General features: G+C 45.8%; 6 protein-coding genes across 6 annotated transcripts; 3 read left to right on the top strand and 3 right to left on the bottom strand.

Annotated features, from left to right (window-relative positions):
- Positions 1 to 553: 553 nt before the first annotated feature.
- On the top strand, positions 554 to 2669 carry EDB82DRAFT_469626 (uncharacterized protein; the record flags this gene model as incomplete). The annotated part of the gene is made up of 2 exons (XM_025732552.2): positions 554 to 1327; positions 1383 to 2669. The coding sequence occupies 2 exons, from the start codon at positions 554 to 556 to the stop codon at positions 2667 to 2669; spliced, it is 2061 nt and encodes a 686-aa protein (XP_025591466.2).
- A 654-nt stretch (positions 2670 to 3323) lies between these two features.
- Positions 3324 to 4217, top strand: EDB82DRAFT_564097 (uncharacterized protein; the record flags this gene model as incomplete). Its single annotated transcript, XM_025732553.2, has 4 exons — positions 3324 to 3377; positions 3450 to 3759; positions 3814 to 4130; positions 4160 to 4217. The coding sequence occupies 4 exons, from the start codon at positions 3324 to 3326 to the stop codon at positions 4214 to 4216; spliced, it is 738 nt and encodes a 245-aa protein (XP_025591467.2).
- Positions 4218 to 5381: 1164 nt separating this feature from the next.
- EDB82DRAFT_518859 (uncharacterized protein) lies at positions 5382 to 5687 on the top strand (the record flags this gene model as incomplete). Its single annotated transcript, XM_025732555.1, has 1 exon — positions 5382 to 5687. One exon carries the CDS (start codon positions 5382 to 5384, stop codon positions 5685 to 5687), a length of 306 nt encoding a protein of 101 aa, XP_025591468.1.
- A 410-nt stretch (positions 5688 to 6097) lies between these two features.
- EDB82DRAFT_837 (uncharacterized protein) lies at positions 6098 to 7804 on the bottom strand. The gene is made up of 3 exons (XM_065610063.1): positions 6846 to 7804; positions 6791 to 6796; positions 6098 to 6734 (listed from the first exon to the last, which is right to left on the bottom strand). The coding sequence occupies exons 1-3, from the start codon at positions 7612 to 7614 to the stop codon at positions 6301 to 6303; spliced, it is 1209 nt and encodes a 402-aa protein (XP_065465190.1). The 5' UTR covers positions 7615 to 7804; the 3' UTR covers positions 6098 to 6300.
- A 593-nt stretch (positions 7805 to 8397) lies between these two features.
- Positions 8398 to 10104, bottom strand: EDB82DRAFT_421944 (fungal-specific transcription factor domain-containing protein; the record flags this gene model as incomplete). Its single annotated transcript, XM_025732557.2, has 3 exons — positions 8398 to 9139; positions 9196 to 9700; positions 9753 to 10104. 3 exons carry the CDS (start codon positions 10102 to 10104, stop codon positions 8398 to 8400), a joined length of 1599 nt encoding a protein of 532 aa, XP_025591470.2.
- A 279-nt stretch (positions 10105 to 10383) lies between these two features.
- Positions 10384 to 11335, bottom strand: EDB82DRAFT_453901 (uncharacterized protein). The gene is made up of 2 exons (XM_025732558.2): positions 11003 to 11335; positions 10384 to 10944 (listed from the first exon to the last, which is right to left on the bottom strand). The coding sequence occupies exons 1-2, from the start codon at positions 11220 to 11222 to the stop codon at positions 10430 to 10432; spliced, it is 735 nt and encodes a 244-aa protein (XP_025591471.1). The 5' UTR covers positions 11223 to 11335; the 3' UTR covers positions 10384 to 10429.
- Positions 11336 to 13530: the final 2195 nt, after the last annotated feature.

Raw genomic sequence — 13530 nt, 5'->3', positions numbered from 1 at the left:
CTCCATCTCCCAACGAATCTTCCCCTGAAATCATCAACCACGGGACGGAAAACCGACGGAGTATCAAAGATGGAGTCAGACGCTTTATGCTGTCATCATTGTGGGGAAAGATTTCAACGGCGTGAACACCGTGATCGGCACCTTCTTCGTCACACGGGTCACAAACCATTCCAATGCGATGCTTGCTCCAAATCCTTTGGGCGCCAGTCAGTAAACCGGTATAATTCTACGAAAGAGCTTGGTCATTCTAACTTCTTATAGCGACACTCTTGTTCGTCATAGGGCTTTACATAATAGCCGATCTGAGCAAAGCCGAGGTCGTCGCCGCTGTGGGCGGGCCTGTGTCCCTTGTTCAAGACTGAAGCAAGGCTGCAGCGGAGGCCACCCGTGCTCACGATGTAAAAACAGAGATACGGAGTGCATCTATAACTTGGTCAGGTCATCCGAAATACCAAGTGGCGACAGTGACCAAGATGGAACCCTCTCGTCTCCTCTCACAGTACGAGACGCTGGCTCAGTGAACGGAGACATCTCATCCCATGACCTTCATGCCATGCCAAATCAATTGGGCGATCCTACATCAAATATTTCTGACGCCACTCACATCTCCAACGTATATATCCCAGATACCACTATCTCTGGCTGGCCTCCCGTTCAATCATTGACTAACGGGAACTTCGGCGAACTGTGTCTCATACCAGGTGTCTCATGGACGCCTTGGAACCCATTAACGGTCAGCTCTTCTTTCCCCTGGTTCATGGATGGACTAGATAATTCGTTGGGATTTCCAGACCTACCAGACCTGATGGATCCCATTGTAGTTGCGAATGCATCTTTACCTATTCCTCTTACATCGACAAAATCAGCTCCTGCTGTGCCGGTGGCTGCAACAATAGGTGACCATACTTATCCTCAGATGTATTTGAATCCCGAACACATATGTTCAGGCTACACAAGACCATGTCTCTCCTTACCCAAGCTCCAAGATATCAGTATCCAAATGGCTAGAACCGAGGTTTTCGGACATGTCCATACTATTTCTTATCAGGCTGTTGAAAACTTGAACAATTTCTACAAGACTCAAAGTCGAGAGGAGGTTACAGAAGCTGTCCCTGAGGACATTCTTCATGCCTTTGTAGAACTTTACTTTGAGTTCTTTGATTCGCAGTTTCCCTTTTTGCATCCATCACGTTTAGAAGACCCTGACCTACCATGGGTTCTGCTGTTAGCTACAGCCGCAGTCGGAAGTCATTACTCTGAGATACAAGGTGCAGAAGAATATAATTTTGCACTATCTGATCTGCTTGCCAGAGCTGTTGAACAGGAAGTAAGTCACAACGCCACCTCTGTGATACATACAGCCACTGATCTTCCGTTTCTAGGTCTCGAATCACATAATTAAAGCCGACATTGCGACAGTTCAGAGTGTCTTTCTCCTACATGTATTGTGGATGTTTTCAGAATCTCACAGAGACAAGGTTGTACTACAGCACAAGCGAACCAGACTCTCAACACTGTGTTGGGATTTACTTACCCGGGCTAATAAGCAAAGACAACGGAGTCAGCCTGATCTTAGTACTGACGAAGCATGGAAATCGTGGCTTAACCGTGAGAGTGACATCCGTCTGTCTATGTGTGTTCGAGTTTTGGAATGTCTGGGGCATATTTTCCTTTTTATGCCTCTCGACATTAACCTTCGTGAGGCTACGAGACAATTGCCCTGCGATGAAAGCATCTGGAAGTGTCGAACTGCTGTTGATTGGAAGTCACAACTGGATACTGGAGGGAATGAGCAGCTCAGTACGAGAGGGCAAGGCTGGAGCCAAAATCGTCTCGGAAGATCTTCTGCTGGAGATCCATTCCCTTCAAAGGTCGCTCTCATCGAATTTTATCTCGATGAAAGGGACATTTCCCGTCAAATACTTACATCAAAGCTTTTGCGTTCTTCATTTGTACCTTTCCTCGGTTTGGAGTCAGGAACTGATGCTCAGTATGCATCTAACAGACTCGACACGAGAAGCAACAATCACCTTTTGGATACAATCATCGACCAATTAACACTAGCAAATGCTAGGACTGAGGGAGATACATTGGTCCATTTCATTGCGATCCTAAGGCTGATACCAATACCATTGGAAACACTGCATTTTGCTACTGGGTGGCAGGCAAATCAAGAGCAGATGCTGGAGTCGAAGAAGCGTCTCCGGTGTTTCTTCCAGAATAATGGTTCTGAAGCACGTAAAGGCTTGTGGCATGCTGCTTGCATATTCAAGAAAACCCGGAACTCGCGTCGACTCATGTGTTACGATGCATTGAGTCTTGCATCCGCCATGGGTTATATATATTCTTACAGCGAAGCACGATCCTCGATACCTGATGCTTCATCTCATTTTCATTCGTCGAGTCGGCCTTCCATCGTTCGTCTTGACCAGCTTCACGAGAGGTCGCATGTTGAGCAGTGGATCAAGAGCGACGCTGACAGCGTGGTTCATTTGACGGGAGTTGGGCTACTTGACGGTTCCGATGACCGTATTCGCTTTCTTCTAGATATTGAGAAGACATTGTCGTCACAGATCGCTTGGCGGGGGTTCTGTTTTCTCTTCGCTACTTGTTTTTCCCAGTTAAGACGTGGTGAGATCCCCAGTTCAAAGGATCACAGTACAGGGTAACACCCACTAGAGCTGGCTACTCTGACATAGAAATATAAATGCATTAAGTATAGTAATAATATTTACTTAATGATAGTTAGGAATGAATAAATTTACAGGCATTATTCTGATTTTATGTTTTGCCTTACCAAGGAGCCAGATTTTTGTTCGTAATCTAGAATTTGGTAGATGATACGCCTCAAGTCGACTATTGTTTCGTTGCTAGCTACGTCATTGTGTGTCTGCAAGGCTTTTCCGTCTTACCGATTTACCTCTACAGTTCTTTTTAAGTCATATATCTGGAATCTCATCATGACGGCATTATAACACTACTGCCCTCTAATTTACTTTTGGCTACGTCAATTCATCGTCTTAAACAGCATGTGTCATCAACCCCAGCTCCAACCCTAACCCTTGAGCTGAGAGGCACTACCTTATGCTTTCAAGTGTACCGGAAGAAGGTTTTGAATCTGCGAGTCAATTAATAATCGCTCAATAATAGCCAAGGAATCAGCCACGTGCTTAGTAGACATATCTTGACACGTAACACTAAACCCTTACACCCAATGGTCCTTATATAAGAGTACATCTGTCCCGCTTCCTCATACTTCGTGTTTGAGAAGAGACGCAGTACGGTCCGAAGACTTACCCAACTTTGCAGTAACCACAGCAATCATGTCTAAGCCTTTGAAGGATATGAAAATACTTTCCTTAGGGATGCCACGAACAGTTTTGTCTTAACACGAAAACCCCTGCTTTATACAAGCTACAATTATACCAGGATCTTCTTCCATAGCCAAGGCTCTCACTATCTTGGGGTATGATGGTGTACACCACGGTATCCAGTCAATATCTCTGCCCCACAAGCAGGCTCTCATGTCTAAAGCTGCAAACTCAATGTTTCTATCGTTGTCAACATACACCGGAATTCCCTTTCCCCGCAACGATTGGGACGCGCTTTTCGGCAACTATGAAGCAGTCACAGATATGGGTTCCCTTTTCGCCCTCCAGCTTATCAAAGCATATCCGCATGCCAAAGTCATTCTTGTCGAGCGTGATGTTGATACTTGGTTCGAGAGCGTGAACGAGGCTTGTTTCGACAGACTCTGGGGTTGGCGCGCAGATCTCATTATCGACTACCTCGGCCCAATGTAGGGCCTAAAAGGCGGGAAAACACTTCGAACAGTCCTTCTGGGCTTCTTTGACGCTCACAACGTGGATGGAATCAGAAAGGTTGCCAAGGAACGGTACGTGAGACACTATGGAGAGATCCGAGCAGCGGTGCCTAAGGAGAGACTTCTTGAGTTCAGGCTGGAGCAATCTTGGGAACCATTGTGTGCATTCTTAGGGCATGATGAACCAGAGGGAGTTAATTTCCCTGTGGAAAGCAACAGGAGTGAGCATGTTCCTCGCGTAAAGTCTAAGGAAAATCGCTTTCATAGACTAGCTCCTTTTGCAGGTATAAAAAAATCCATACCTTGGGTAACTATAATTACTATCATAGTAACTAGCCTATTCACGGAGTGGTTTCTAATTGCACACGGCGTATACAGAACCCAGTCCCTTAATATCAGATTTAATATGAAAAGTCAAGAGCCTTCTAGATGTGATAGCTCTATGAGGACAATTCAAACTATATCTTAATATGAAGCAATGCATTTAATCTTTTCATATTTGGCAATATCCGTTTCGCTCTCTACTGTTTCACTTACTAGTCTATCTTAAATTCATTGAGTAATAGAGCCTGCGAACTGAACAAGAACTGAGTTGGTATATGTGAGGATGCCCAAGTCGTCGGAAACATTTCATGGATCTAAGCCCTTCGCAGCAGTGGACGAATCGAGGACTATGCCGGTGATCACCGTCCATGGGGCCTGGACTTCTTCGGAGCTTCGATCTCGACTCTGACTGTCGTTGTGAATATTTGCTGTGTCCAGCTAGGTCTGGCCGGTTCTAGATTAAAGACTTATCCGTATGGGGATGTTCCCCGCACGCGGGGCGCGCTCCAAGCCGTAGCGCAGAGCCAAAGAAAGAAAACTATTGAAAAGCTGCATCTTGTCGTATAATGCGCTCTAAGTGGTGGTCTGGAAAATGTCCCAGTTGTGTAGAAGTATTGCTTCTTTCAGCTGTTCCTGATGCCGCCACTTTCTTCGAGTGGCTACCTGAAGTGTAGGCTAGTCTTGTCTTTCGGGCGGCTAACATCCCGTTCTAGTTTGCGCAAGATCAGCTGAATTCGCCGCGCAGCTGGCTTAGTATGAATCTTTGGAGTGACCAATGGCCAATAGCCTTAGTAGGGAGAATAAGAGGTCTAGGCCGTTCTTCTACACGCAATGTCTCAAATTTTATTCCAGAAGTGTATAATGGACCAATTAACAGCACTGCTATTAATTCGTTAGTCTTTTTACTATTGTTAAATAATTAATGAACTAATGAAATAAAATAGTATAAATCTTTAGAGTGGCTAATGGATAATGGCCTTAGCGAGGAGAATGAGAAGTCTAGGCCGATCTTTTAAATGTAATGCCAAATATCATTGCAGAAGTGCATACTACGCTAGTGAACAGCGACATTGTGTATGGGCTATGGACTTCGGCAGAAGTATAAAGTGAATGTACGACGACCGCTAGCAAGTCGATAAGGGCATTAATCATCCTACATTTTCTCTCGCAGTCTTGCTTCCTACGCAGCGGCTTTGTTTTCATCATTTACATTCAATCTCGAACACACCACAACATGAGTCGCCAACCCTTCGACGTGCCCGTCAACTGGCCGGCCGACAACAAAGTCAACTGGCCTGGCAAGGACAGTGACTTTTATAGAAAGACCGGCATTCACATGTACCATATCTCTAAGGACGATTACAATCCGTTCTACACATACGAGGTCGAGATCCGCGCGGATTGGCCTTTCACATATACATTCTACGACGAGACGGGCGACAGCTACTCGGTGTCGATTTGGATGGTAGGGATGAATCAGGACCACTCCGTCAAATTCAATTCAGATCGTCCTACCATCGTACGCGTCACAGGGAGCTAAGTGGAGGCTCTAAAAGACAAAGGGTTACAAAGCAGAAGCAATAATAATGGGCAGAAAAAGAAGATGGCTGGTCTTTGAGCCGACAAAAGCGTTATATAAAACTATGGCTGTCCGCCTTACTTGCGAGTGCTTGGATGGGAAGACCACCTAGGAAAGGTACGGCTAGATCATGACGACCTTCTGGTTATCGAGTATAGACTTGTTTTTATTTCTTAAGGGAGATATCATCAGATTATCAGGTGAACTAGTGGTTTCTCGAGATAGCCTGGCCCTGATCGAGTCTTTTCTTTATACGCCTAGAGCTTTTCGGATGGAGGTAACCCCCTTTAATTGAGTGTGGATCGATCTTTCAGTTTCTCTACTCCTTGCTCTCGTAGATGCGCTGAAAAAAAATGTTTACATTATCAAGCCTTACGACAGGCGTTATACCTATCGGGTCATTCATAACTACGTCCAATCGCAGTTACGCAAATGTTCTTTAAAACAATTTTTAACATATGTGTTACTCTCCTGAGCCCGCATCTCATCGACTACCTTGCATCTCGTATTTACTATCTTGCACATCAAACACATGCTTCACATCTCAACTGAACCACTGGCCACCTGCGTAACCTTAGTTAGCAACGCACTGGCTGTAATAATCGTTGTGCTTAGTACACTTGGCTCCGGAAGCACACTTGGTAGAACCAGTCCAGTTGTTACCACCACACTGACCCCAAGCAGCAACCTCAGCACCACTGCCGGTAAAAGGAGCCTGAGCAACAGGAGCCTTGGTAGCTGTAGGAGCCTTGACGGTTGTGGGTTTGACGACAGCCTTGGAGGTGGTGAGCTTAGTTGCTGGAGCCTTGACGGGGGCGGCAGTGTTAGCAGCGAGCTTAGACTCGGATGAAACAGGTGCAGCATCACTGCTGGACTTGCCGGAAATCCAGTTGTATTTTTGAGAGAAGTAGTACCACCAGTTGCGGTACATCCAGCCGTCGAAGTCGGTGATTTCCATGGAGGCACCGGCAAGCATGATAAACTTGGTGATACCGGTGGGGGTCCAGTCTATTCAAGTCAGTATTTCTAGCAAATCATCACGGACTATAGAGGGTTGTAGGTACCATAGACTATAATTTGTTAGCAAAGACCGATTAAATTCAGAATTCAGTTACTTACAATCATCAAGAGCAAAGGTGTGGCCCATCTCGTGAAGAAGAATGTGGATATTGTCAGAGTCAAGGTTGTTCATGAAGTACTCACGGCCAACCTCCTGACCCCAGTTATGGCCGAAGCCACCCTCAAGACCATCCTTCAACCAGAGAGAGTGGTCATAGTGACGGGCAGCACCAGCCTTGCAGCCGCTGTAGTCGCCATCGAGATGAGCATCGCGAGCACAGGCAACAGGACACATAGGAACACCCTCGGCGTCGAGTTCAGTGTATACCTCGTAGCCGGCGGTTGAGCCCTGGAGTTGGCTCTTGTCCTTGATGGCATAAGCAACAATGTTTACTTTGACGTTGTCGTAGGGGAAACCGTTGTAGCCGTAGAGCCACTTAAACCACTTCTGGTACTGCGCGTTGTAGGTGCTGGCGATCTTGGTACGCTGAGCCTCGGTTAGAGTAGCACTAGAGTCCCATCGAACACAAATATTGAGGAAACCCTTGTTGGCCATGATCTGGTGGAAACCAGTGTTTTCATTTTTGCCAAAATCTTCGTAAGTCTTCTCGTAGTGTTCCCAGACTTCCTGGAGTGGAGCCTTCAGATCCGCAGGCGGGTTCCAGCCCGACTGACGCTTAACGGGGCGGTTTCGGGCAACATCAGAGAAGGTACGCTTGCTCTGGGCCTCGTTAGACAGAGCCTTCCAGACGGAAGCGTCGAGATCGGACTGGGCGGCAGTAGAGGCGACAAGGCCGCTGAAGATAGCGGAGATAGTAGAGACGCGCATATTTACGGTGTTTGGATGAATGAAAAAGCGATTGATTGTAGTTAAAAGGATTCAAAAAAGATATATAAGGAATGAATGGGAAAGAAAGAAAAAGTCTCTGTCCTAAGCAGAGTGAATGAACGAATGTGAGTTGCAATCAAATCAGAACAGAACATAAGCTTAAGCTTGAAAGGAAGATACTTATTTATAAGCCTACTTCGGAGTTTCTATAAAAGTCCTTTAGCGCTATCCATATCCTCGGTGTCATGTTTCATACGATTGAGTAAATGGTTAAATGATCAAGGGTGGACTAGTACTAGTGAGAAAGAGTTCAAACGGTGGAAAATAATTCGCCGAATGACATCCCTGTCCGTCGGAAGTTCTATGAGACGCCAAAAGGCATGTTTCTGCCTTTGACCCCTGTAATTTTAGCTCACAAGCGAAGCCCGCTAAAGGGATGCGAAGAACAACCCTTGGCAATACGAGATGGAAGCATGGATTCTCGGGAAAAAGACTGCATGAGCATCCAATACGATGGTTCTAGGCAGGTCCAGTCTCTTTTTTTCTCGACTACGATATGCCATATCGTACTTCGATATTAGATCCTCATTTAACAGCCCACCGAGATTCATCTGATGTCGAGGTATAACTTGGCGTAGTATCGATTTGCCATTGAGTGCCAGAAATTCTCAAGTACATATATGTGGACAACACACATGTGATGATAGACGGAAGCACAGTCGGCATCCCGGGGGCTCCAATTTCACACGGCGTATCCAGAGCCCGTTTCCTCAATATCAGATTTCAAATAAAAAGCCAAGAGCCTTCCAGATGTGATAGTTCTCTGAGCCAGTCCCAATTCGAGTGATTCGTTGGTGAGAAGTCAGTGACATGAGGACCACAAAGTGTAGAAGATGAAGCAATGTTGAGTCGGTCATATTTCTGCCACAATATTTGCAGAACGCTGACAGCGTTTCTGGTGTTTGCACAATGCCCGATATGCCAGATCCTGTCCAAGGTCTTGAGTGCCCAAGTCCGATCTTCGGACCCAGTACTCGCTGCCCCAGCGATGAATGTCGGCCATATCAAGCACTTGATAAGCTCATCAGAGTCTCTCTCTAGAAACGCGTACTCCACTATGAGATCCTGAACACCTGGTGAGTCAGAACTAAGAGTACACGCTGTAAGACAAGAGAGAATACTGGCTCCATAAATTTCAGCAGATCGCCTCCAGATCGTACCAAGATGCACTAGATCTTCCAACGACACTGCAGGAACTTGAGTAGTGTTATTCACAGCCCAAGACACTATATCGTACGAGCGTATTCGATATAGTGTATCCTCGAGAACGTGGATATTCGTGTTATAAACAGCGAGGACAGAGTCGAGCCGTCGCTGAGAGGCAAATATCTCAATAGCGGAAAGGATCTCAATCGGACATCCAATTGGAGTCATGGCTGAGAAAGCTGTGGTCTGCATCGGAGATAATGTAGACGCACTTGTCAGAGCACCGGGTTTTGCGAGAGAAGATCCAAGCGTTTGAAGCCTATACAATGTTTTTAGTTTCCTGACTGTCACACTGGTTTTGGAAGGGTCACTTACATGGCAGCCTCACGAAGTAGGTTCTGAAGGTTATCATCCCAAGATGAAGTGCCCGTCATTGTTCCAGCTGCGAGCATCGTCTTGATACCTTCAATGTGAAAGCTCCAAGCACCAGAACCACTTTCAAAGATATCCAAAAAGGCGAGGAGAATGATGGTAATGAGCAGAGACTGGTGGCCTTGGATAGTTCTTTCTGTTGCTAGTTCCGCCGACACCAACTTCAAACATTGATCTTTGGACCGTAGATAGTAGCCCACCAATGACCTGCTATACGCATTGGAAATGATAGAGTCAGGCTTGGGTTCAGTGTGCAGCACTGCTTCAATTTTGGTAGGTGGCAGCAATCCCATTAGAGGAGAATTCGTTATGCTTTGGATGTAATGGCAAGACGCCACTGTCATGATAGCACTCGCTACGGCTGGCGAGTCGATCCAGGGAATGATACTGCGATATGGATTATCTGATTGATCTTGAAGGACTAGAGTTGGGCAGATGCGTTTTGAGACTGCATATACATCAGTCGGTGGTAGGCAATAGGGAACTTAATTAGAACCAACAATAGTCAACGAAGAATCTGGAGGTTCTGTTGAGATCTTGGAATAGAGGTTCAGTAAGGGTAACTGGCATTGAATGACCTGTAGATAATCCTGTCGATCTTTCATTCTGACCATGCTGTGTTCGACTCGTGGCTGGAATTTCTTGCGGTTGCGATTGATGTTGAATATCCCCGAATGTCCGATTCTTCATTGGTCCTCGCCGAGCCACTCCTTCAACCCAGGTCAAGGGTTTCTTGTAGCCGAGGCACTCAACGCCGTGGCTCCAACATTTCTGGCAATGGGGCAAACCTCCATCGCATTTGAGGCGGCGTTGTCTGCAGCTCCAGCATCTTGGTTTCTGTGGTGGAACCATCACTCCTTATCGAGCAAGCGTGTTCTCAAGGTTAAATTTTTGCAACCGTCAACTCCTAAGACATGTTTGTGAAAGATTCATGTCAGTAGGTTTTGTATCGTCTCCGACAACGTCATCAATAAGTGTCAGACGGTAAACTCCCATTGGATACCTTGACAGATGGTCCACAGAAATTCAGTTATTTACTCTTCTCAGCTTAGTGTGATATACTTAGCCGAAGTGAAATCTGAACGCTAGTACAAAACAAGACGTGGATGTGATGCTGAATGTGAAAATGACTGGGGGAAAATCTGTTTATTGGAAGGTATTGTAAACCTGTGTTTATCTACTCCCATGGCTTCATCAAAGTATTCGCCTCCATCTGCTTATCAAACTGCGGGATATGTGTAGTGTGGCACCAAGGCTTGTTGGCTACCTCTTTGCGAATTGTGCAAGCAAACCAGGAGCACCACCTATGACGCGGGAACGCTGTGTTAATGTTCCCACGAGTGGCATCGTCGATCCAGTTAGGAAAGTCCTCAATACCTTCGTACACCCCAACATTATCATACAGAGTTGCCAGCTGAATCAGCTGGCCAAGGAAAGCAATAGTGCCATCTACTCCCATGTCCTGATGACGGATGATGGCCTCGGCAACAGCCTCGGCCTGATCGACACTACCACCAAGGCCTTTGAGCACCTCCATAGCCTTGATACCACCGTAGATATCGAAAGACATACGGGTCGAAGTTAAGTAAGCCTCCGCAGTACCAATATCATGTAGGAGACATGTCAGCGCCCAAGTAGATGGTGATAGCACCTCTGCCTGCTTGGGTAGCAAACGTTTGGCAATTATCGATCCTGTCCAATGGATTAGCATGAACTTCTCGTAATTTCGAATGTCCAGTTCAACACTGACCCCAGTAGAACACCCGCATGGAGTGGTTATAAGCCTCTGTACTCAAACGAGCCTTGACAAAGGCTTGAGCTTCAGAAACAATTTTGTCTTCGGAAGGGAAGTCGATGTCTTGAACAGTGTAGGTCTTGTTATCGCCAAGTTGCTGGACTGAATCCTTGATTGCTTTGGCGCTGACGGGCACTGTGGTCCAGCCGTTAGTCTCGATTTCGGTGAGTGGCATTTTGTTGAGATAAAACGAAGAATACAATGGCAAGTAAAAGAATTGGTGATTGAAGAAGTGTGTTACATATTCCAGGACGTGGAGATGTACAGATATTTATACCTAGACTTATGTTCTTTTTTGAGTAGTATGCTAAGTGAGATGACGTACTCTTGGACGGGGTGTGACAGCATATCGTTATATTCATGATGTTACGCTGTGTATTTCTAAGCAAATTCATTTGACAAACGACATGCACATCAAGATGGATGAAGATTGGGGTGCAATACATATCCCACTGTCAAATGCGATCCAATAGAGATGGAGACATCCGTGGGTGCTACTTGCAAAAGCATTTGAGACTTGTCCGAAAGCAGAAAATAAAAAGCTAGCGGCAAATGCGCCCTAGTCGATTATCGGTTTGGAAGCACTTATTATGGCATTATTCGTCTAGCCACATCGGAACGAGTTAGATGAAAATGCGATGATGTCTATTATCAGAAAAAGGTTAGTAATATATGAGGTAACCATAATGATGCTGTGTAAATACACTGCTAGATTGACTGCACCTTATTGCCTGTTAGGATAGGCTCTTGGGGCATTAATCTTTCGAGCGTGCAGAATTTAAGAAAACAGGTCAGTAGTGATAAGCTTGTTGAGTACATTATGGGAAAGCCATATATACCCTGCATATACCAGGCTTTAAATACTTAGTATCGTTATATCTCTGAAGAAGATATTATAGGTGTATATTATCTTCATAAGCTGAGCTGTATGGTTTAGGTTAACTATTATACATAACTGTATTTCTACCATTGAGAAACTACCACATCTCGTAGCATCCATGGTAGATACTTAAATTTAGTATCATGAAATCTTCTTCCAGCAATAAACCTATCACCCTTCCCGGACCTTCGTATGTTAGCAGGAATAAGTTTTCCTTTAAATCCGACATGGACTTTAAGGGCAACACCAGATGTCCTCCTTGATGGCGGAAAATATACATTCGACACCATACCCTCACGTACACCCGCCTCGCCGGGGATCGCAGGATTCCCAAAATGCAGGCCTTTCGCCAGACGAACAACTTCAACAGCGATGAGGGCTACCCTAGAGCCTTCCCAAGCGCCTTCCTGGCGTGTTTCTGTTGCCAGCAAAGCCAGAGCATCTCGCCCCACTTGCGGATCCCAACACTTTAGCACTGTGAATTCCAAAGCAGGGACGAGACTCAAGTCACTGGTGAAAGTGAAGTGCCGAGTACATAGATTGCCTAATGGAGCGTTATTTGACCTCGTGGGCCCAAACATCTGTAGAATATTCCGAGACCAAGCGGTCATTGAAAGTAAATTGCAGGTCATTGTGATTAAAGACCGATTCATCTCCAAAGTATAGAGCTGTGACCATGATGATATTCGCTATAGTGAAGTAAATCCAGAGTAAATTCTGAGCAACTTCTTCCTGAAGCGACAGAAGAAGTTGCGCCGCCTGCTAAGCCTCGCAAGTTTTGAGACAGAGTTCGAGATGTCTTTGGAATTTCTGTTGAAGCACAAGAGTCTGAAAAAATAAGCTGATGTCGGTCGAGGATTCAGCAACACGACCCCAGTCGTGTAGGTGGTACACGTCTGATGCAAGAAGATCGAGTTGCTGTCTAGCATCTGTGACATGTTTCAAAGGAACATTACAGTACTGCTGTTGGCAGGTTTTCGGAAGGGGCTGGGTGTCAGTCGTAAACTAGAGAAAACCTGAGCCTCAATATTCAGTCGACCGAACGCTTCTGCTGGTTCATCGTCTACAGGTGAAAGTGTAGCTTGTGCTTTTGCATCGAACTCATAGCTACTCGATGTATGAAGCCCATGTGAAGATGAAGTAGGCCCTGCGCTGGACGCTTTTAGAGGTATTCGATAACCACAAAAATTGAACACGAGATGAGGGTAACCTGGGCTGGTCCTCTGCTTCGTCCCAGCTGCAAACTATGTGCTTGAAACTTGAACAGTAAGTTGATCACCATGCTGTAATACTGCAAAGTGGACGACATCAACTTATCAGCATCTCTGCCACGCGCTTCACAATGTAGAATCTGCTGTGGACAGAACCCATCGCCAAAACGAAGTGCAGGATGGTGGATTCATGGTAGCAAGCCTGCGGAACCAGCTGTTCCCAAAATGACAGGGTAAATACCCACTTCGACCAGAATAGCATGAACCATTTAAATATCCGAAAGTCTTCCGTGCTGAGACTGACCCTAGCGCTCTGGTCATTAAGGCAGGCCAGGCCGACAGATCGACTTATGCGACCACCCAGATGTCTACTGTTGTCCCAAATGCTGTAG

Source organism: Fusarium venenatum, assembly GCF_020744135.1.
Source record: "Fusarium venenatum strain MPI-CAGE-CH-0201 chromosome Unknown EDB82scaffold_1, whole genome shotgun sequence".
Taxonomy (NCBI): domain Eukaryota; kingdom Fungi; phylum Ascomycota; class Sordariomycetes; order Hypocreales; family Nectriaceae; genus Fusarium; species Fusarium venenatum.
This window is presented reverse-complemented; position numbering and strand designations above follow the sequence as displayed.